The 24,846-nt window shown below is 47.3% G+C and overlaps 1 protein-coding gene across 1 annotated transcript in view; it reads left to right on the top strand.

The window, feature by feature from the left end:
• LOC149346641 (extracellular serine/threonine protein CG31145) overlaps positions 1-11,415 on the top strand; it is a 56,486-nt gene extending 45,071 nt beyond the window's left edge. Inside the window, exons 7-10 of the mRNA XM_089586559.1 lie at positions 1,003-1,139; positions 1,766-1,847; positions 2,349-2,642; positions 5,328-11,415. Coding sequence (XP_089442685.1) covers positions 1,003-1,139; positions 1,766-1,847; positions 2,349-2,631 — 502 coding nt within the window. The 3' untranslated portion in view covers positions 2,632-2,642; positions 5,328-11,415. The remainder of the gene's footprint in view (positions 1-1,002; positions 1,140-1,765; positions 1,848-2,348; positions 2,643-5,327) is intronic.
• The last annotated feature ends 13,431 nt before the right edge of the window (positions 11,416-24,846 follow it).

The following is a 24,846-nucleotide window of genomic DNA, read 5'->3' as shown; positions in this document are numbered from 1 at the left end:
TTTTACTCTGTCTTGTCACCGACATCAGGAGTGAGCATGAGACGACTACACTCTAAACGGGAATACGCCTATATGGGAGTAAAAAGGGAATAAGCTCTCCTCTAGCACACCCCATATTATAAAAAGGAATGTGCGCTAGAGGACGGCTTATTCCCTTTTTTACTCCACTCTGTTTAGAGTGTATGGACCGGTGCGGCGGAGCTTGGTGTCAGTCGAGCTACTCGGTGTACACGTGCGAACTTTCTCACCGCGAACAAATCAGCGCTTTAAAGGATAAAATGCTTTTGGAACTTCGCTAAACGTTTGTTGGTTTGGATTATGGGGTTTAACGTCCGAAAGCGACTCAGGCTATGAGGGACGCCGTAGTTTAGGGCTCCGGAAATATCGACCACCTGGGGTTCTTCAACATGCACTGACATCGCATAGTACACGGGCCTCTTGAATTTCACTTCCATAGAAATTCAGCCGCCGCGGCCGGGTCGAACCCGCGTTTTTCGGGTCAGCAGCCGAGCACCATAACCACTGAGCTTCCGCGGTTGGTCTTATGCAGGCGGATAAAGCTCGTGAATGTGTACCACTTGTTGAATCTCACTATGGAAATGGAAGCTTTCAAATCGTTTTTAAATCATGCGAATTCGTAGAAAGGTGGTAAGACATAACTGCACGACGGTTGCGAGCATTGAATAGTCTCTAGATTTAAATGCTCAGCACGCAGACCTCACGGTCACGGATCCGTGCGTATGCTGATTGTCGTGCCATCAGTTGCAATCTAATGAATTTTGCTCAGTCTTCTCCAGAGTTGCATGATGCCATCAACGTCCGGTGTCAGAACAGAAAATTCCGCCATACGGATGACCGAATTGTAATGAAAACTTTCGAGACTGTCACACAAACCATCATCTGTGTCTTCAATTCAGGCCGATCTCGTCATCGCCACTGAAGAACTCTGTGTGCTATCACATATCTCTGTACTCGTCTTGACGTCTGGCTCTCCGTGCACAGGTCTTACCACAAGCGGCGGAAAGCCAAGTGGGAGCTGGACGACGACTATTGCGTCCAGGTGCGAAGCACGCCACCCTACGACCGTGGACGGCGACTGCCCGACCTCATGGACATGGCCGTCTTCGACTTCCTCATAGGTATACCGCACGCGGTCGAGATGTCATTCAAACGTGCTGTGGAGAAGGGCATCTTGGGGTCCCACAGCGGTTTCGTAGAATGACTTTCCAGTTACATCACTGGTCTATTTTGTTAGTTATTTACTTCGGCGCATCGTTCTGTCAGTGTCTCCATCTTCCTTCATTTTTCAAGTGCCGTGCATAAAAACCCTGTAGCTTCCACCTGTGTCTCACCAGCTAGTACACTGCGCATCATTCCTTATCTGTTCCTTGCTCAGGGTGCGAATAACATGAGTATCTTGCCGACTGGTTTGATATACTAATTATCATCATCATCGCCCAACTACGCCTACTGCAAGTCAAAGGCGTCTCCTACATCTCTCCATTAACCCAGTCCTTGTTGGGCTGTCCTGGTTTGATATACACGAGTCTGTTTAGCACCGCAGCAAACTGGGGGGATGGGAGGTGGGGGGAAAGCTGAGAAGTGTTGATTTTCAACCCCTTGCTTCCTAGATGACAGTTGTCGTAGACTGGACATGAAATGGCCTTTATCTGCACCACCTATAAGGCGTTCGTTACGTTGCGTGCCCTGTTGACTACGTTCACATGATGCAGAAATTGCTGACACGCACCATTTACTCCTGCAGGCAACATGGACCGACACCATTACGAGACGTTTCTCTCATTCGGCAACAACTCTTCTCCGCTTCACCTCGACCATGGGCGAGGGTAAGTGTCTCGCATCCTCCCCCTCTGCCTTTTGTTTTCCGATGTAACCGCCGGATAGCTAATCTTCTCTTCAGAACAGACTGCGGTTAGCAGTCACTCTGCATCTCTACCTGTGCACTCAGGAATAATAGAACAAACGCTCAAAAGCAACGCCTCAGCTGACCGGGTACCCAAGCTCTGTACGCTGTTTCCCAGGCGAAAATCGTGACTGGTCAAACTGATTTAGGAACAATTCCCAGTTGATTCCAATTGGTTTCCTGTTGGTTCCCGGCTGAATTCCATTTTCAGTCAACTGGGAGCCAACTGGAAACCAACTGGAAAGAAATGGGAATTGCTCCTTAAACCAGTTTGACCAGCTACGGTTTTCACCTTGGTTAGAATGCAATAAGGACCTTAATCAACCGAGTCAGTCGGTTCAAGGCTTAACAGCTATCGCACCTGCATGACAAACTGCGGCGACACCTGACGCACGCTTCGTTTTCTGCGCATGCGCGGATGCAGGTTCGGCAAGGCCAATCACGACGAGCTCAGCATCCTGGCTCCGCTGTACCAGTGTTGCCTGCTGCGACGCTCGACGCTTCGCCGGTTGCTGTCGTTCCACAACGGGCCGGAGCCGCTGAGCGCCGCCATGCGGCGCTCGCTACGGAGAGACCCCGTGGACCCGGTGCTGACGGAGGCGCACCTGCGAGCTCTCGACCGGCGCCTGCACCTGGTACTCGAGGTGGTGAGAGAGTGCGTGGCCGACCGATCTGCCGCCGAGGTGGTCATCGTGGACGACGCCTGAGCTAGAACCCGGTGCGTACGTGTGTATATGTTCTTCGGCATATGCATTTCGTTTGTACGGTGGTAGGTCCTCATTGCAACTTGAATGCTCTTGGCAGTTGCAGAGTGGTCGTGAAGACGGAAAGTGACGTAGGGTAGGCTTGCTCCTCGTCATATTTTGACTCTGAAAATAAAAAGCATTACAACGACACAGTAGAGGACAAGAAACCCCTACAGAAAGTTTCCATATGATGACTTCCATAATTCCATATGTTTTCATAAGAAATTTTATAGACTCAGTATGGAGCACATAGAGTCGGTATGGACTATATATAAAAGCACGTGGGGCTACTTACTTACTTCATATGATGTTAGGGTACGTTTCCATAAGAAATTTCATGGACTCAGTGTGGAGCATACAGAGTCGGTATGGACTATATATAAAAGCACGTGGGGGTACTTACGGACTTCATATGATGTTATGGTACGTTTCCATAAGAAATTTCATGGACTCAGTGTGGAGCATACAGAGTCGGTATGGACTATATATAAAAGCACGTGGGGGTACTTACGGACTTCATATGATGTTATGGTACGTTTCCATAAGAAATTTCATGGACTCAGTGTGGAGCATACAGAGTCGGTATGAACTATATATAAAAGCACGTGGGGGTACTTACGGACTTCATATGATGTTATGTACTACATTGTACAGAAATCGTATAGAAATCACTCGTAATGCTTATGGACTCCGTACAGACAAGATATAGATTTCCATATATCTTTCCATATATTATGGACTCTATATTCCCATGATTCCAAATGCAACGTTTCTTTAGGGACGGCAGGACAAGGGAGCGACTTCGTGCATTAATGAAGAAATTTCAAACGAGGTGAGCTTTATGTACAGAGAAGAACACAAGTAAAGAGCTTAAGACAAAGACGAAGAAGCAAGAAAGTAAGAGGGCCTGTCTAGAAAAATAATCCTCAAGATATGATCAGGAAGCGGCCCGATTCCATATGAGCATGCAGAGAGGAAGATAAAAGCTAATGCAAGAAAGCATGAAGTTTTTTATAATAGACTCATGATCCAATTAGCGCACCAAAAAGTGTTGCTTCATATTCCGACTTGATGTTCGCCTCTGCACGATATTCTGCAGCTGCGTAGCGCATTTAATACCTCAGTTTCTTTCATTGGTAGATCTGCTGTCTGAATAGCTGCTCAGTGCATCTAGTGTTGTGTCGTCGAAGTATCCCACCCACAGAGGTCTGCTACAAACTGTGAGAGGTGGGGTCGCAGTTATACTGGCGCCGGCTGGCGATCAGGAAGCGCCAAGTTTGGACCGCTGAAGCAGGGGGGTGCGGTTACCAAGATGTAAGGTAGGCGTAGTTGTCGATCCGGCTTGGTCATGGTTTAGCGTACAGCCCTAAAGAACATAAGGGATGAGAAACAACTGGAAGATATCTGTGCTCGCCCAGACGAAGAACACCGCTGAGAGGTTAGGTGTGATGCTCGGCACTATAGTAGGCATCGATGTCGCTTGCAAATTTCTTTTTGATGCTTTAGCAGTAGAACCCTTATTAGCGCAGAAAGGGTGTCCAGCGATGATGACGTGTGAAGCCTGAGGAGAGAGGAGGCAAAGTGGAGAGAGGGAGAGTCGATGGGTAGCGACGGGTGGAGTGAGGGAAACCGCGGTCGCCAATTGCAGTTGAGGTGTGGCGAGGGCGAACAGGGGGCGAGGTGGATCGGGTGAGTGGAGAGGGGTACAGCGTGTCACGAGGTGATTGATGGACTGGACCAGGCCGCCTGGCGCCGTCAGGGGGAACACTGTATAATACTAACGCGTACTCTGTCGCGTGAATCGCATTGATCGTGCGTGAATTTTTATTTTACAAAAGTTACGCCACGCTCTTTTCACGAAATGTTAAGCGCTCCCCGCGCACTTACCTGAACATTTCCAAGAATGGACGGGCGCATTTCTTTTGATGGTCGACCAGGGTGTGGCATTTGGTTTTTAGCTTTATACTTTGTGTTCTGCATTTCCTGATCACATGAGCGGTAGACCGATATATCGCAGAGTTTAGATAAGCGTGATGAAGCAGGTCATGGCCCAGCTTGAAAAGTGCAGTCCTGCTCTCGCGACGTTTGTAGCAGTCCTGTATGCAGTCCCTGCTAATTGCAGTTACGTCTCTATGCCAGCTTTATGCGTCTGTGGATGCACTCACAAGATTACACGGTGACACATATTGCACGCTATACGCATAAGCCTTTGTCACTGCGGTAAGAGTACACTGTTCTTCGTTTCGCCATTCGCACAACTATGACTTAGAGGCATCTCCAGTTCGAACCATTGTTCAAGGTTCACCTCAAATATGTCAAACCAATCTGCATGAATGCGTACCCCCGTAAATAAACTTCGAAACATTAGACACCTTTAGAATACTGTGTACCGTGTTACCGTTACCGGTAACGCAGCACCGGGAGCCCGCGCGCAGTCAACGCGCATGCGCAAATCGCTTAGACTTCGCCAGATGGCGCCAGGTACCCGTCAGTTGCTCGCGCGCCTGCAGTATCCGGACCAATCAGCGCGTGCTCAGCTGCGGTAGGCGGGCTCCCGGTACACCGGTAACGGTGCACGGTATGTTAAAGGTGTCTACTGACGACACCGCTGGCATCTAATGAGACTTTGTCGTGTTTTTTTTTTTATGCACGTACAGGTATGAAAAAAGCAGTACATATCAAGCCGTTCACCGCCACTGTGTGTTGGAGACGTGCGGACGGCGCCGAGAACCCTGGAGACTCCTGACGCGTCTTCGTCTAAGTTTCCGCGGACAGCCGTCCACGGCACCTAAGCTTTCACGACTCTGAAGCGGCACACAGAGACGTGGCGCGACGTGAAGCCGTCGTTTGGACGTGTATGCAGGATGTGTTTCTCTGATTCGCCTATTTGGACGGTCATAGCGCTGTGAACGATCCATTCGACCGAACAGTGCCACGGATTTCTCCGCGGATGTGGATCACCCCCAACCTGTTACCGACGCCACGTCGTTGCTGGTTTCGTCGACGGCCCATTGGACCTTTTGGTTGGCCGCTGCATGGTGCACTGAAGTGTAGTTCACGCATGCGCAGTTCTCCCTTTAGGGTAGTTCCATGCAGTGTTATGGAAATTGCTGCTGCAGTCATTGGTCCAGCCGTGACAGGTAGCGCCATCTGGCCACAGTGTATATCCGCTTGGCCCTGTGTGGCAATCAACACCAGAGCATGTCTTTTTGGTCCGATGGGCAAAACATGCAGCGTACCGAGGCGTCTTTAATCCGCAAAAGGCGGCGGGGGAGCAGTTCTCACGAGCAAAACCGGTTCAGAAGCGAAAGTGCACGCTTTTGCCCGTCGGGCCTCGTCCCTTTGACGTCACGTTGTTTACACCAGGAAGAACTCTATTATCTTAATCGTTTTCACATCTTCTGTGCACGAGACAGCTGTAAGCTATTAAAGTCCTTGTGCGCAAGCCAAGCCGGGAGCATAACTGCAGCTAATACTGTCTTAATACGATGCTATATTAAGCCCGCGTTAGGCTTGCTCTGAATACCAGTTCATTCAAAGTCTCTCGCTTTTCTCAGGGTGCTATGATTGCATTTCTTGCACTCCATGGTGCGAACTTTCGCTTTTACAATTTTCTTATTCGCGTCTACCCTGACTGGGCATTGTTACCTACCTCGTATGTACCGTAGGTTATCCTCACAATGTTATCATTTTGATCCCTGTCTCGAGAGGGTTCGGAGGGCTGCTAATGTATATCTAGCACCTCTCCCTTTATGGAGATGGCACTTGTATCAAAATTCTTAGCCGTCCTTTTGACTCCGTCATAACTTGCATCATTTCAGCATCACTGTGACAAGGCAGCTAGCTTCGTTAGCACACCACGCTTCTCAGCCTTTTTCGGCGTTCTAATATGCTGTGCGTATTTGGAGCCGCTAATCAAACTATCGCGTGCCTCATAACCTCCCTTCTCCCGTCTCGTTGACTGTTGCCGCGTGCGGTATACGCCTACCGCACAGCAAATCCCGCAATGACAAAATTGTTTTGTTCTACAGACAGCCTTGCTTAGTGTCACTAGCGATGCTAGAATAACGTAATCGTCTACGTGGCACCTAGCTTTATTGATAAACCATTCTGTCAAAATTTCCGACCTTGTCGTAACCTGCGACGATCGCACGGTAAAGAAAGTCGCGTTTGCAGTACACAGGCCACACCCCTTTTTTCGTGGTTCCGCGACACTGCGAATTTACTTTCAAAGATCCTGCTTTTATCGAAATACCGCCTATATCGAAATCTTGTGCCGTCTCGCTAATTTCGTTACAACCGGTTCTACGTTCATTCTGTGTTTGTGTTACGCACATAGAGCGTACGTTGCTTCATACTCCAATTTTCTACAGCACTGCAAGGAACTACCCAGAGGGCGCTGCATTTGCTCCGAGTCGTTGCTTGGCCCGGGACGTGTGCATTTTAGATGCGATGTCGCAGATTTTTTCACCGCCTTCCATCAGCGGTGACGTGAGATGACGTCGCATCCGCCTTTACGCCAAACACTGTGTGTCGCGGGCTGTAAACATGTCATTCTGTTACGTGTCTTCCTATCCAGCCTGTGTCTCACAGGGCGGTCCCATGAGGTCCGCATTGTTGACGAACGCCTGTGACGTGTGTTCCAGGCACAGTTGTGTCTTTGTTTGCCATGTGACGTGTTCTTGTTGCGTCGTACGGTTTGCATCACGTGACCGACCCCAGAAAGCAGGATGTGTACAGCTCTTCGGTCACATGGTCAAGCTGAATGCCTGTCGCACACTTTTGTCTTGTATTTACATGAGCGGAAAGGGGATCACGATTTACAAAGACACAATTTTACTTTGAATTAGTATGGACAGTGTCAAGGGCAAGAATCGCATGCGATATATTCACACTACGTGTCACACATTGGTGGTGTTTATACTTTGGAGATTGCCTGATATAGTGCTGTACAGGCCACATTCATATCCCACGTGACTTTTATTTTTTCTTTCTTTTCTACCGAGACATGTACGGTGTCACCATCGCTTCGATTGTGGGTGAAAACTTCTGGATGATCCTTTCTAGATTATGAAAGCAAACTGTTTTCGCGATCTCCAGTGCTAAGGAGGTAGTTAACCCAAGTGTTGAAGATTTGAGGCGATTCCTCACAATATAGTTAGCACAGTTTTTTTTTACTTTCAATCGAGAATTTATCAATTTTTTTACTTCAAATCTAACTGCACAATGGGCCGTCCAAGGACGTTGGACAGTCAAACATTTCTCTAACATGCACAACAGTGTCAGCCCCGCCGATGTAGGTGTCTCTTAATATTTTTGTGATAATAGCCTCTAGTCTAACTGCAACGTTGCTATTATTTCTCGGCGGAGTTGGTCGCACATCGTTGGACCACATGCGACAGTCAGAGACTGAGTTTTTCGTATACGTGTCAGCAAAATAACTAGTATCTTTGAAGCACGCTTCTCTAAAAGAAAACACCTCCTGCGACCGCCTTCCTATACGAGACGAATTCTGGCCGGAAAAAGAGCCGGATCCAACGACATATCCAAGTACGGCGTTGTCTGCATTGCTTGTCGTCTGCCTTGCGGCCACCAGTGATATCCGGTTCCTGCATGACGTAATTTCCGGCGTAGTGTTTTCTTTCCTTGTCATTGGTCAGCCTCGGCTTCTATGCCAGAGCCGACGAATGGCACAGCTTGTATAGGCTTCAGTCATGACGTCACAAGTCACAACTATCAATGGCAGAAGGAGAAAGGAATGGTTGAAATAAGGCCCTGCTCTGACTTTCTGAATCGTTAGGTTTAGGTGTGTTACATATCAGGTGCTGATGCTTATTACCAGAAGACACGACTTTATTCGCTAGCGTGGAAGTGAGAAACTGTAAATTAAACTGTGAAAGCTGAATAAGTTTGTGTGCGAAGGCTTATGGCTGCTAACTGCTCAGCCATTATCGCTCGTAACGATTCTTGCGCCAGCATTTAGAGCATGCATAGAGTTCCGTGATGTTCCTGTGTGTTTTTTTCTCGCTCACTTTTTCACGTTTCACCAAGCTCTGATTTTTACTAAGCTTCCCTTTCCGTTTTAGTTTTTCTTTTGCGCCGCATCATGAAGCGGTAAGGAAACAAAGAAAGGGCTCATCTGTGAGAAACATAATCTAAAATGCTCCGCACAGATGTTTTTGTAGAGACATGGTTTGAAGCGTAACTCCGTGCATTTTGTGAAGTGTGTCTGCGTGTGTGTGTGTGAGGTCCGGGTTCGACAACAGTGGTGAGTAGGACGCTTTATGCGGCGTGTGTGTCCCGTCCTGTCAGTGTCTGTATAGCCTTTACCTTCGCGCGACAACCGTTCAAAGCCGCGTTCTGGGCAGAATGTCGTGATGCCAATGTGTTCCTCCAAGGCCTTCTATTCTGTAGCATGCTCCTCCACCGGTGACAATCGATTTTTGCCGGCTTATGCCGCCTGTGTAACAAGTGTCCTGCGCCTTCACTGCAGAGTTCTTTAATCGCTTCAGTTAGAGAACTCCGAGCCTAAACCCGGGTTTGTCACGTGATCACTTCCGGGGGGGGGGGGGTAGCAGACGGTGGCGCCGCCTATGGTCTGGGCAGTCACCTATTGGTGGTGTCCTGCGCTTCTAGTTCTCTTGGCTGCCACTACGGGGTGCATGGCTTTGAGCATTCAAAAATAGCTCGCTGACATCATCCGTGACGTAAGAAAGAGAAGGAGTGAGTGGCTGCAGAACAGAACGTGATAGGCCTTTAGGCTTAGCGGCACTGGCTGGGCGCTGTCCCGCATTTCTCGTAATGGCCTACAGGTGGCGCTACAAGCGGGCTACTGTCAGAGGTATCTACCAATCAGAGTGCCAATAACGATACGTGAGCGTTATGGGGAGTTTGCCAAACGACGCGATCAAAGAACTCTGCCTTCGCAATGCCTCGTCTGACGTCACACCCCACGTTGGTGACGGAAAAATTCTATGATACGATTGTATACATATCCCACATTCTGGCTACCAGCCCTGAACGTTAATTCCGAGACCTTTCACTGCTCTGGTTCAGCGGAAAAGTCTGTATGACTCCGTCGCGCAGGAGCACTTAAATGTCATTTTAACATGGTGAGTTCGGTGAAGGACGTCGTTTGAAGTGGCAGCGTACAGGAACTGTGATAATGGGTGGTTCATGCACCCTCGGCACTGGTTTATGGGTCATTGTGACGTCCCGGTCGATCTATAGGGCGCAGCCTAAGTAGATTTAGTGGCTATCGTTTTAAAAGGCAGCCCATGCACCCAAAATGCCCTTTACCTTGTCCCATCCTGGTCCCTGAGTGCTCACAGCAACTCCGTGCGCGGCTATTGTGGTGTGGATTAAGTCGCGCTGCACAATCTGATCTTTTGTGAACGCTCAAAGGTTTTGCGGCCTACGTAAACGGCACCAATTATCTTCTTTCTTTATTTGTTTCTTCTTTTCCTGTTTTTCGAACCCAGCGATCTTGTTTGTACCTAATTTTCAACGGGGAACAAAAAACATGGCCGCTTATCTTGAGGGGGCGATAAAGAATTTATTTTTTGCTTACTTTATTTTGTTCGAACGGCTGATATCCGGAAGTTTCGATTTCTTATTGATCATTCGCAGCCACTAATCACATCATCGCCAACAATGAAATTAGCATTCTGAAGCATTGTGTGCACTGAAGTCAGTGTTAAAAGTTCGACACTTTCTTCATAAAGTGACGAGACCCAGATGGAGAGAAAGTTGCGATCTTCTGATATTTCTCTTGGTGGTTTTTCTTGGTTCTGGTGGGCAGAGCATACCGTGTACTGTATTACCGTTGCCGTTACCGGAGTACCGGGAGCCCATGCGCGGTTAGTGCGCATGCGCAGATCTCCTCGAGGGCGCCAGATGGCGCCAGCTACCCCGCAGCTGCGCATCGCGACCAATCAGCGCGTGCGCACTGGCGGTGGGCGGGCCTTCGATACTCCTGTAACGGTAACACGGTACATGGTATGATAAAGGTGCCTGAGGTCTAAAGGGAAATGTCACGCTACGGTAGCCATCACGGTTCTTCGGCAAGTCAGGGATCTAATGTGTCAATGAGACTTGTATACTTTTCTGGAAGCTGACGCGGTTGTGTTCAATGTGCAGCTACGAGATTCCGTCTTTTCATTTCTTAACTATACCTAACCGCCTAGTGCAGTTTTTTTATGGAATCAGTTAAGAAACTGTTCACGAATCCTATGTTGCAAACGAAAACTTGACTTTGGTTCACCGTAATTGAGAGTTTTACGAACTGCCGCGTCACCTGTGAGCAGACAAGGGAAATGCTCGCGAGTTCACTTACTTTTCCATGAGAAGGAAAGGTTGCTGCACCGTTGACAAGGACGTTGTTGGGAAGCCAGTGACGTCACTACGGTGTCCCGAAGAGGGCGCTGTACTGCATGCTTTTTTTTTTAATTCTCCAAGCCGGCCCTGGAGTTTTTGTATGTATCCGTCGCCATGCGAGATATGCCGCCTCTCTGGGAAGGTTCAGATTTCCGGTGAAAGAAGCATTTCGAGGGAAGTGGGCGCCTTTCTCCCAGGTGGCGTCACTACTTCATTTCCGCTTTGTTACGCACGGCAGGGGGATTTCTTGCGTTCAGTGAACTTTACAAACATCCACCCAAAGGGAATTATTGTATACACTGATGAATATAATATACATATGACTATTTTGTACAGAGGTGACAAATAAAAGATATATGCCACTGTTGAGATTCGTGGTAGTCCATTTTTGAGTGTCTTGAAGGGCGGGATATAATCAACCACTATTTATAGCCTGCCCTGCATGAAATCATTTCATTCAGTCGACAGATCCACAGTCTTGCCGCCACGTTGGCTCAGTGGTTATGGTGCTCGGCTGCTGACCTGAAAGACGCGGGTACGATCCCGGCCGCTGTTGTCGAATTTCCATGGAGGCTAAATTTTAGAGGCCCGTGTACTGTGCGATGTCAGTGCAAGTTAAAGAACCCCAGGTGGTCGAAATTTCCGGAGTCCTTCACTACGGCGTCCCTCATAGCCTGAGTCGCTTCTGGACGTTAAACCCCATAAACCAAACCAGATCCACAGTCATACAGGCTTGGCGCAACCAAGGTATAGAAGAAGCATGTGCAATGATACTAGCAAAAAGTGGTAGTAGGTTAACGTAGTTAAACCAAGTGCGAAAGCAGGGGACACTTGAGTTCCGCCTTGAGGGCTTTAGTGAGTTAATGCCCATATATGCAGAATTGGTCATTCTGTACTTAATATTCATAGATCGCGGTGACCATTCGTACCACTACCAGCGCAGTGGCGCTGTGACGCGTAACTGCAATGGCAGTGGCTGCTTCTATCACAGCCACTGGTAAGGATTCTGCGACCCATGTTGCTCTGCACGAACAACCGCTTGCGAAAAATCATTAATTTACCTGCCACGGTGGTCAATTTGTTCACAACCCGGTAGGCAGGTTGTAATGGCGCCACAAGGTGACAATACAAGAAGCACAAGATAAGACAAGGTTCTTGTTTGGTGTTGGTACGTCTGCAGTATAGTGTCTTCGCACCAATATCTACAGCGGCTGCATAGCGGCCGTGGCCCTCCACGTGAAAAGTGATACAAAATCCCAATCGTTAAGAATGGCAAACAGAGAGGCACATCTCTCCAGTACCTTTCCCAGCATGTTTTCGGGGGGAATTCAAGAACTGGATTGGGAAGAGTAAGAAATAAAATTTCCTGGAAAATACCTTAGCAGTCGTCCTTGTCTTGCAGTAGTAGTAGTAGTAGTAGTAGTAGTAGTAGTAGTAGTAGTAGAAGTGTTAAGAACGGGTTGCGCATACATGGAGGAGAAACACAAACGAATAGAGCGCAAAGAGAGATGATTGCGCTCTTTCTGTATTAAGGCAAAAGCGTTTAATGCCGCATCGTTGTTGACAGAACCTTGTCGACAGAAGGTTGTCAGCATAGGTGTCACATTTTTCAGTTGGTCGAAATGGTTATGACGTCAGAGTGCGCGGATTCCCAGTAACAAGGTCACCCACGGATGCCTGACGCCCTCTTTTGGAGCAGACGACAACTAATAAAATAGTTGTCGTCCGCTCCGACAGAGGGCGTAAGGCGTGCTTGGGTGACCACATTACATACATAAAACCGAGCTCGTGAGCATCGTCCAGACTACAGCCTCGAAAGCCAAAGCAGAGGACACCAACGTTGTCATACACCGAGGCGTCGGTGCGCTGCCCAAAGAGCCCTGCACGAGCGGAGCAATCAACACCACCAAGGTTGTATTTGCCATGAGAGAAAGTGAGTCAAAGCTTCTTCTATCCGACAAAGAAGGCGGATTCGTCGTAGTAGCTAATGAGACATACTTCTAAAAAGCGAAACAGGCACTACGAGCGAATTTTTTGGAAGTCAAGCGAAGAGCCCTAAATGAGTAAAAAGCGGAAGCTGGAGCATTGTGCCGAAAAGCAAGCTTAGAAAAGTTAGCGTCAGATATAAAGAATTGCAAAGGGCTGTCCTCGAATTCCTTCTTCTCTGCAAAAAAGCCCACAAAGAAGGTTCTCCCTTCCGTGTAATCGTCTCCGAGAGAGGCACCTAGCTGCAAATTGTGGGCAGTTACTTGCAGCAATCGCTGTCGGCGCTCAAAATTAGAGACCCCTTTCTGATCAGCAGAGGTGAAGCAATAGAACACGGAACTACTCGCTTTCAGAACAGCTATGGCATCAGTGTCAGCATGTTCCTCGACCTGCTGCGGCTCTACCTTAAGTTTTCTGCAGTCTGCTTTGATGGGACCCTTTAAAAGAAAAAGAATGGTCCTGCTTAACACCTGTGCTAAGCGACCTGCTGCTGGCCAAATATGACAGGAGAATACTGCCAATACTTAACTACTACGGGGGCATCAAGAGCAGGCGGTATGCGGATGATTATCTTATCCTTTTCAAGCCGAACACCGCAGCAAGCTCGCAACACCGGAAGGCATCATAGGCCTGTTCAGGTCGAAACTGACAGGTCTCTTCTTAACTTCAGAACTTCCGGCAAACAATAAACTCAGGTTCCTTAATATGACCCTCAGAGTCGCACCAGATCACCTCTGCTGGAGACACGCGCCACGTTCCATGAAGAGCCTCCTGCCCTTTTCGTCAGCGCACTCGAAACTATAGTGAAGCGCAGCATTGCCACATCAGCTCTAAGGAACGCACTTCAAGTAACGTTGCTTCAGAGATCGCGCTTTCACTCTATCCCGACAAGCTTTCAGGCGCAAGTCGGCGTTTGATGAACGCGGGGTTCCTCATTTCGCTCCTCGTTAGCTTGGCAGAGAAAATACTGCGAGAGCTTCGTCATTCCTGTCCCGCCAACAGCCGCCCGGATTGGTCAAGAACAGCGGTAATTCCCTATGTACACGAGGCAAGCCAAAGACTCAAGAAAATAGCCGGGAAACACGGAATACGCTTAGCTTTTTCGGCGCCCAACAAATTGGGAGGCCTCTGTGCAAGAGTCAACCAAGAAGACCAGCCGAAAAGCGCGTGCAAGATTAACCACAAGGTACCATATTCAAAACCCTGTGTGACCTCGGCTTTATATGAGATACCGCTATCGTGGGGTGCCTCGTACATTGGACAAACAGAAAAGTGCATCAACGAGCGTCTGAAGGAACACTCGAAGTCACTCATGACCGGCACAGGCAGCAGTCTACCCGTTCACTGCAAAAAATGCCCTTTTGTGCCAGCCCTCGACAAGGCAAAGATTTTGAAAAGATATTACGGAAAGCGCACACATGAGATACATTAGGCTTACCTAATTCAACATCGTGTTGACACGTGTGTCATTAGTCTGTCCATCAATCTACTATCGAAAAAGACTATCTTGAAGAGTTATCCTAGCTTTCGTAGAACACTTAACTTTTTAACCCTTTTACATAGAGTGCTAGCCACGTTCCTTTTTTTACCCAACCGCATGCCCATTATCCATCCTTCACCTGAATTTTGTTGTTTTCATTTTCTCATGTCACTCTTTCCACAGGCATCGTTCCTTGTTAAAACTTTTACAGCTCTTAAGATTTTATCGCTTTTATCCGGCCCTTCACACCACCCCTAACGTTGACTCAGCTGACAGCCTGTCTCGAGACTACTAATTGTGTGTGCACCATTCGAATAAACTTCAGTTGTAAGTCAGCGCCTGTGTCGTACGTTCCTCTGTCGTTTAACCAACTAGCCCGCAACAGCACACTCTTCAACGCTACACCTTCAGACGCCACTGGACGGGGGGATTGGCAGAAAACCACGAAAACCCTACCGCAATCCGTAAGTAAACGCATATATCGCTTCGTAAGAAAGGAGGGCCCCCTCGGGGTGGCGGGGGACTCCTGTTTTTGCAGCTCGACAAGCTCTCAACTGATTCGGCTAAACGAAGTTACATAAGGTGGGTGGTGAGCCTCTGTGCGTTCATCGAGCAGGCGGACTTGACTCCCCGCTTGCTCTACGCCAGGTAGTGCACGCGTGACATGTACGCTCCGTGGGTGCTACCTCGGACGGTATACGCGGCCGGGCGCCCCACCCCGGCCGCTAGTGCAGTGTGCCGCGCGCGCGATTAATCCGAGACAGGACGCTACGTGCGCGCGGCTATGTACATACAGTTTACTTCTTGTGTAAGTGATTGTGCGCAGTGGCCGCTCGCGCGCACTTATTTTCGGACAATGCTTGGACATTAGCGCGCGAGCGGCGCGAACTTGATTACTTTTGTATTTTGTAAATAGTGTACAAAGCTCTACCCTGTCCTTTCTCGCTGTCGCTCCCCTCTATACTTCTCCTCACTATCCTCTTCCTTTCCCTTTCGTTTCCGCCGGCTGCAGCTCGGGTGCTTAAGATATTAGATAGCAATTGCCGCGGCCGGCAACACTCTTTTGCTTCACTTTTTATTTTTTAAATAAACCACTACTACTACTACTACTACTAGGTGGGTGGTGGTGGTGAAAACTTTTAATTGATGAAATAGAGTTTGGGAGCCACAGAGTGGCCCCGCTACATGGTCGGCGTCCCTAGTCCGGGACACCTCATGACAAGTCCCCGTCTCTCGCCCGTTTCACCAGAGCCCTTTGGGACTCAAGCGAGGAGCAGTTGAGGAGGGCAGTCTCTCATGCCTCTCTGGAAGGGGTAGGGGAAGGGGGGAGGTGGGGATTTTTAGTACATGTATGCCCACACCATGTGGAGGATATCGCAGGTCTCCCTACAGTGCGGGCATCGCCCATCCTTGTTAGGATCGTAATGTTTTATGATTGCAGGACAGAGTAGAGTACCTGTCTGCAGGCACCTTAAAGTTCGCTCCTCCGTCTTACTCAGCCCCTTTGCAGGGGCCGGGAAAAAGCGGTGGTTGTCGCTATATGCGTTATTATTTCCCTGAATCTCAGCAGCGGCTGGTTAGTCTCCGAGCCAGAAGAGCTGGGATGAGGAGCCCGGTGAATAAGCGCTCGGGCAGCCGCGTCAGCGGCCTCATTACCTCGTAAGCCCTGATGGCCAGGAGCCCAAATGATTCTTTTCGGTGTTGGATCAGTGGCAGTCCGTCTTAGAATGCAAGCATCTAAGGGGGAGATCTCCCCTGCCAAGTAATGATCACATGCTTTTCGGGAGTCCGTAATGATGATTCTCGAATTGGCGTGGGCGGCAGCAAGCGCTATCGCTACTTCCTCGGCTCGCATAGAATTCGGGGCTCGAAAGGAAAGTCCATCAACGTGTATTTCCTGGTGAACGACAGCAGCCGTGTAAAATCCCGTGGGCGATGGCCCTGCTACGTCTACATAATATACACCGGGTCGGGAGCCGTGTTGTCTCTCAAGAGCCCGAGCCCGCGCTTGTCGTCTGTTTTCGTGCATGTCGGTGTCCGTGTTACGGGGGAGCGGGGAGACCCAGAGGTGGGGGCGCATCTCCTCGTTCTGGTTTTCTCGCTTCATCCGTGTCGCTCGAAGTTTTATTGTCCGCGGTTCCATATTCCATATACTAAGCGGGCTAGAATAAATGGACCCCTTCTCCTGCTGTCGGAGATGAGGCCCGGGGCTGCCGCCCCTTTTACCCCTTACTCCTAAGCTCTAGCTATGTGCCCCCCCCCCCCTCCCCACCCTCTCCCCCGCTGAGTGTCGTCTGAGCGGAAATAAGCGCAGTTGTTGTTCTAGTATGCATACAGGTCAGTGACATTAGATCGAAGTGTTTGCATGAGGCAGCGATCCCGCGCAGCCATCTGCTCAGTGGGCTGGAGTTCAACGTGGGGGTCAAGTTACTATTGGTTGTTGAATTGTTCAGGATTTCGCTGCTCAATTCAAAACCGATCATAACCGACGTGAACAAATCCGTATACGCCCAAAGGGAGGTGTTCAGCAAGTTGTGCAGCGTTATCACTAATAATCAAGGTCGCGTTAGCATGAAACACAACGTCATTCAAGTGGGGCCAGTGGCCGGTAACACTGGTACACAGATTGTGAACCACCTAATTGGCGTAGAATGTTCCGGGTGGTATCAAACGATTCAGCGCGTTACGCAGCAGATGATTACTGTCGAACCAAAGCGTAGCTTATCGTAGGAATTCGCACCGACGACCTTTGGTTCCCCAAACCCTGACTTCTTGAAACTTCGAACGTCCATTACGGTCAAACTAATTGACGTAGAACATTCGAAGTAGTGTCAAACGATTTGCCTCCTTGCGCTGTATGCGCTGGCATTAAAAAAGTATATATCCGGATATAACGATAAATTTGTACCGGATATAGCGAAGATATCTAATGTCGCATTATTCGTTCGATATTGCTAACGCTCGATACTCATACGCTGCCTCAGCGTTTTGCTTTTTTTTTCATACCTGGCTGTACCTTTCCTTATTAGGAGAGGAAATTTAAAGGTGAAATATTCAAACGAAAGTTTTGAATGCCCTTTTTTTCAGGATCGCGGAAGCTGTTCTGCCTCACGGAAATTTTACAGCCCGTACCTCGCACCATCTGTCTGTTTGCTAAGACTGAACATCTGAAAGGTGTGCGCTTAGTGTCTGACGAAGAGTTCACTTACGCTGTGCTCCATGAGTGCTCCCATGCATGCAAAAATGTATTCATATAGTCCATAGACAATCCAGTGACAGTCATAGAATTCCTATTGAAATATTTGAAAGGGAACAACCGCCCTTATTCTTTTACGTCGGCGTGCTTATAACTGACAGAAGTGCATCAGCGTCATTGTGGACTGCATCAAAAAGTTATGTGAAAAAAGATATTGCAAACTTTTGTTCGAACCTCAAATAGAATCAAATGCAATCTTCATTCCACATCAGGGATGCCGAAGACTATGTACAAAGAGCCTCTGAATAGGCTTGACTATAGCTCCTGGGCCTCTTTTGGCATGGTATACTATGAATATATATATATAATTGAATTTCTTGAAATACATGCATAGATCTATGAAATAAAGACTTATGAAATAAAGATCTATGAAAAAAAATAAAGAAATAAAGTCAGTGCCTACCACAGTATCTGCAACGAGTTGTACACACGATGTATCCAACATTCAAGTAAAACTTGACGACCTGGAAAATCGTTCCCGCCGGTCTAACATTCTTTTTTATGGTGTTCAGGACAATGATGAGTCTGAAACTTGGGAAGACTGAGCGTCTTGTGAACGAATTCTGTTCTAGCAAACTTGGTATCACGTTGTCTTCCTTAGCCCGTGCTCACCGCATAGGCCGTTTTTCTCAGGAAAAAAAGAGACCCATTATTGCAAAGCTGTTCAACGAAAAAGAAGTCGAAACGCTTATGAGTAAGGGCTATAAACTCAAGAATACCGATTTCAGCATTTCGCGAGATTACTCGAAAACGGTTCGTGAGAAACGCAGCCAACTGTTGAAGTATGCCAAATCAGTAAAAAAAGAAGGTGACAAGGTCCGTTTGTCTTTTGATAAACTGCTTATCAATGGTGTCTCGTATTTCTGGGATGATCAAACCAGTAGCGCAGTGCGCGTGCCCCTTGCCTGACGCATCCCTTCCAGTTCTCGTAAAGTGGCTGGCAAACCACCCGTGCGGCCAAACGCGCAGCGTTGCTCCAATTACGATGTCAGTTTTCTGTACACTAACATAAGGAGTGTTCTTTCTAAAAACGTAGCTCTTTCTTCTTTAATTGATTCATGCTGCTCCTCCGTCATCGCGCTTACCGAGACTTGGTTAAATGACATGGTTCCCGATTATGTCGTTTTCGCCTGTGACTCCGAATTCAACATATTTCGTTGTGACCGCACGGGCCGTAGAGGTGGCGGTGTCCTTCTGGCTGTCAATAAATTGCTCACTGCTGTGCCTATCGAGGTCACGTCGTATATAGAATCGGTATGGGTTCGGTTGAGTTGTGGTCCCACGGTCGCCATCATTGGCGTCATTTACCGCCCACCGGACATGAATTCTTCATTCGCAAGTCAGTTTTCTTATTTACTAAGCGATCTTACTTGTCGTTTCCCGAATTCAAGCTTACTTTTACTTGGTGACTTTAACTTTCCGGCTATTAACTGGTCGTCATTAACAGCTCCTGCCAATGATCCCGAAGCTCAGGCTTTCCTCCAGTCCTGTCTCGATTTCTCTTTGCAACAACTTATTTCTGAACCTACGCGTCGTTCCGCCACTACAGCCAATATTCTCGATCTTATCTTGACAAGTGATCCTTACCTTTGCTCCAACATTGCGCTCTTAGAAGGCCTTTCCGACCATTCCATAATCACGGGTAACCTGAATTTTGTGCCCTATAAAAAGGTAACTCGTACTAAACAAATAAGGTGCTACAACCGAGCAAACTTCGGCGAAATAAACGCTCAGTTGTCAGTCTTTGCTGATCATTTTCTTCACGATTTTTCGTCACGCTCCGTGGAAACTAACTGGAACCTGTTCAGCGTGAAACTTGCTACTCTCATTGACAGATTCATACCCGTCATCAGTATCCCTTGCACTAACACAGCGCCTTGGTTTAATAGGCATCTACGTCGCCTTAATAACAAGAAAAAGCGCCTTTACAGACAAGCCGACAAGAACAGACACTCCGAATCTTGGCAACGGTACAAACTATGTGATAAGGAATATCAGTCTGAGTTGATATCTGCACGTAGGCACTTCTTCACACACGATCTACCGGCAATGCTAACAAACAATCCACGGAAGTTCTGGCAGATAATAAACCCCGCTAATCATCCTGACATTACTCTTACCAACGCGGAAGGCAGCAGTGTTCCAGTGGCCGAATGCGCCGAACTTTTCAATAACGCATTCACATCCGTTTTTACCCGTGAAGATCTCCCTCTACCTCCTATTTCTGTCAGCACTTCTAATACATCAATGTCCGAAATATTTATCAGTGAAACCGGTATCTTATCCTTACTAGGGAAGCTTAAAACAACATGAGCATCAGATCGCCTTGGCTTTAATAACAATTAAAATACTCAAAAATTCATCTGATGGTATTCATCGCATCTTGTCCGCTATTTTTTCACAATCTCTATCATCAGGCGTGATTCCGCTGGACTGGCGCCTAGCTAAAGTTGTGCCAATTTTCAAGTCTGGCGATCGTTCCTCACCACTAAATTACCGACCCATTTCATTAACTAGCACTGTTTGCAAACTTCTTGAACACGTAATTCACTCGCAGGTAATTAACTATCTTGAAGAACAGAACATTATCTTTAAATATCAACATGGGTTCCGTAAAGGCTACTCATGCGAAACGCAACTTGCCGGATTCATTCAAGACATACATTCATCGATTGATGCTGGCATTCAAGTAGACTCCATATTTCTTGATTTTTCTAAAGCTTTCGACAGAGTACCTCACAACCGGTTATTAATGAAACTAGCACTGCTTAATATTCACCCTCTTGTCATTGCATGGGTTAAAGATTTTCTCCTTTCCAGGTCTCAATTTACAACTGTCAATAACCACAATTCGTCTTTCAGCCAAGTACACTCTGGCGTCCCACAAGGAAGTGTGCTTGGCCCCTTACTTTTCCTAATTTTTATCAACGATTTACCCGATTCCATTTCTTCCCATATCAGACTTTTTGCTGATGATTGTGTAATTTATCGCAAAATTTATTCTAACACCGATTGCCAATCCATCTGACCTGGATTCAGTAACAGCATGGTGCTCAACCTGGCTTATGCAACTTAATCATTCAAAAACTAAATTGATGTATTTTACTAACCGAATGTCTCGAATTCAAACAGCATACTCCTTAAATAATAGCTCACTCGAGCTAGTCACCACGTATAAGTACTTAGGACTTCACCTTCATTCAGACTTAGCATGGAACCACCATATTAACCTTATGCTTGCATCTGCTAATATAACCTAAAGCATGCTCCTCCTCACCTCCGTGCTCATGCCTATACACTCTAATTCGACCTAAAATTGAATATGCCTCGGCTATTTGGGACCCTTACCAATCTTACCTAATAAATGACATTGAATCATTGCAGAACCGCGCCGTTCGTTTTATTTACTCCGATTATTCACGTAACACCAGCGTCACAGCCTTAAAGAAACGCGCAGGTCTCCAGGATTTATGTCTCCGCCGTAAAATTGCACGACTATCACTTTTTCATAAACTTTATCATCATCCATCACTTCATAACGACTTTTTTTCTTTGCCTCCTTCAATTTTTGACCGCCGCGATCATCCCTTTAAAGTTAGACGTTTCACCTGCAGAACATTTATCTATGCGCATTCATTCTTACCACGCACAATATCTGACTGGAACACTCTGCCTTCACATATCGCAACCACCACTGATCCTGATAAATATTTTAAACTTATATCTTCAATAACTACTGCTTAACTCTTCGCATACATTGTTATTTTATTTGTTCATGGCTTCCTTTTTTGCAGGGTTTGTTACTAAAAAGATTCATTGTATTAGTGTTCTGTTTGTATAATTTTAATAATGCAGTAATCTTCGTTCTTTGCCGCGCTGCCATTCTTTTGATTCTTTTGCTTACTTATATGTCATGCAAAGTGTCTTATTTGTGCTTTTGTTGTTTGTTCTATATTTGTGTTTTTTTTATTCTGTTCAATTGCCTGTGCCCCCCCCCCCCTATGTAATACCCTCTCGAGGGCCTTTAGGGGTATTCTGTATAAATAAATAAATAAATAAATAAAGACAAATTAAAATACAAAGCGACCAAGTGACAGAATGCTAGACGAGCTTTTGGTTTGGCTCTCGTTACATAACTGCAGCACAATGAAATCAAGTTCACGAGAAAGAGCTGGAAGAGTGTATGTGAGTGCGTGTGTGTGTGGGGGGGGCGTCCGTACACACGCGAGGAATTTCTTAGCGCCACAGTTATGTCCGACAAAGCGCGATGAGATAGAAACACACAAGAGAAATCAAAAGAAATTAAACTGCACTGCACCCATGGATGTTTTATAGTCATATCAACAGATGAGAGAGGACGTCAGTCTTTCAATTCCATATTTTAATAAAAGCGGTTGCAACCCTTGAACCAAAACTTAGCGAGGTTATTCAAGCGTTTGTATTTTCTTTAGGGCACCTATGGACTCGTACCGTGAAGCACCGACATAACAACTTTCTCTGAAGGTGGCAGTGCGCCCGCCATGCTGTCACACAGATGGGGCCGTAAAGGCGCCGTTATAAATAAGGCTCGCTTTGTAAATTTATAACGAAAGAGGGTGATGCTGCCTTAAAAAAAAAAACTCACAGGATGGTTGCGAGCGTGTAACATGATTATTTTAGCGTTACTTTTGGTGCGAAGGCAACGAACTTTTTCAAAAATATACAAGGATGCTAGTGATTATGCAGCGTCTTGGTGCGCTGCGAAGTTCGTCGAGTGAGCCACCACCGCAGGCGCTCCCGTCAGAACATAAATACGCCGTGCCGTGTAAAGTATGGTTCACATGCAAGCGAATGAGCGATTGAGCGGTTCGTCGCACCGAAAATTTCCAACTTGTTGGAACTTCGCCGCATCGCCGCCGCAATGACTCAAAAATATGTTTTTGCGCCGCGGTGGTGGTGGTAAAAAAAAAAAAAAAAAAAACCTGCTGCATGGTCGGTATCCTTAGTCCGGGACACCGCATGACGAGGCCTCGCGCCCGCTTGACCAGAGCCCTTTGGGACTCCAGTGTGGAGCAGTTGAGGAGGGCAGTCTCCCATGCCTCTCGGGTGGGGGAGGGGGGAAGGTGAGGATTCTGAGTACATGCCCATACCATGTGAAAGATATCGCGCCGCGGCGGCAGGATTCTTTATCGCTTGCATGTGTGGAACAGTCTTAACGAGCTCCCAAGGTCTGTGCCACGGACGGCGCCGACACCGACGGTGAAACACTGAAGAACAAGTTAATTGGAGCTAACGCTCCAATATGTATAAGGGCAATGTGTGGGCTGTGTCAGGTTAGGAGCATACGGCATCGGCGGCCCGTTTCTCCACTCCACCGTGCGTCGCCGTTTTAAAGTAAATATTCTAAACGCAGCGAGGATTGTGGCGAGCGGTGAGGACAAAGCTGAGCGTCTCTCGTTTAGGACGCTGTCCGAGGCTTCGGAGCCTAATGGGTTATGATTCTTTGAACCGCGCCGTCGCACGGCACAACTGAAGACGGCTTCAAGGAGAGTTTCCCACCGTTGCAAAGAACCAAAGACCTTTTCACCACGAACACGGTCGAGTGTTCAAGCCGGCTTGCACTTAAAGTTAACTGCTTCTAAAATGCCCTCGCTGGGTGCTGTTTCCTTTTTGTGTTTCCTGAGAGAAAGTAAAACCGACGCTAAGTGCTTCAACAGGCCCCGCATTTAGCCAACAGTGCATGCGAAACTGCGCACCCTGGGAGTTGCCGGAGGTACGGAGTCCTTCTGATCTGACTCAGATGGGTCTCGTCCCGCTTGCATATGTATCTTCTGATGTCTACTGTGACTGGACGAAATTGGGCGAGAGCGCGAGTATTACTCAATAGCACAGCTCCGCCCAAATACTGAAGGTTTTGAACGGAACCGAAAGCAAAAGTTTCGGCCCAGCCTCGACCGCTTCCAAAGTGCCTTTTTCTTAACAGCTCTTGTCTTGTCTTCCGTCAATAACAACCCGTTTTGTTCACGACATCGAAGTCTACTGTCTCAATCGTCAACGTAGGTGTCGCCGGACGAGTGGACGAAGACGCTAATTTAAGCGCCTTTCGAGCCTCTCCGACGGCCTCATACCGATCACCGGACAAGAGGCTAGTATACTCACACCTTTTCCGACATCCAGAAACAAATCCTGTATTTCCATTCCTATTTTCCTATATTCAGGGATGAATCTTGAAAGGAGATTCGGATATTCCCAGGAAGTATGGAGAAACTTCTGCAGACATCCCTCAGTCAGGTCCTTTTGGCCGCATTTTCTCTATCCAAGGGAGGACTGCAGGAAGTCCCTAAGGATTTTCATGGGGCCTTAGCAAGAACATTATTATTAGTAGTGGTTATTAGTAAGAACATATTGGTTATTGGTCAAATAACGGTAAATTTCCATGAAAATTTTTATGGGCACAAGAGAGAAAACTTTCTCGACGTGAAAAATATTCACAGACTAATTTACATTTTCTGCGATTTAGCTGTGATGAAAGATATTAATTACTACAGCTTATTACAATGATGTAGTTGCTTGGCCCAGTGCTGACATTTTTACGGGTAAAATCTGCATAGCATCACACGCTGTAACGGCGAACATGTCGTACAAGCATAATTGATCAGGCTACAGTAACGCTACAAACCAGAAGTCATGTAGCACTAACACATAGAGCGTACATCGGCAGAACGACGAATTTCCACAAGATTATATACTCCAAATCTAAGAACCTCCTTTGGAGCCAGTGGCTCTTGCATGTTAGGCAGTATTATTTCATTCAGCTATGAATCTGTGGTGACATGAACAAGAAATGAAAATGAGCGGACCACGTTGCAGGTATCTTCTGTAAGGAAAAAAGCATGAGTCCACTTTGCAATGTTTCTCGCGAACATATCAGCGCAATGCGACATGGTTCAAGCAAATGAACATATCATCCGGACGGGATGTCCACCGGATAACGTGTCGAACACCTCTAGCGAAACAATAAAACGGAGAGCTGAGCTAGTTGGCACATACTGCTGGGAAAAAAAACAGCGCTGAGGCGAGGGACAAAGAAAGAAGACAA

Source organism: Amblyomma mixtum, chromosome 4 (assembly GCF_055824585.1).
Source record: "Amblyomma mixtum isolate Tamu chromosome 4, ASM5582458v1, whole genome shotgun sequence".
NCBI lineage: Eukaryota > Metazoa > Arthropoda > Arachnida > Ixodida > Ixodidae > Amblyomma > Amblyomma mixtum.
The sequence above is the reverse complement of the archived record's forward strand: the minus strand, read 5'-3'. Positions and strand labels throughout refer to the sequence as shown.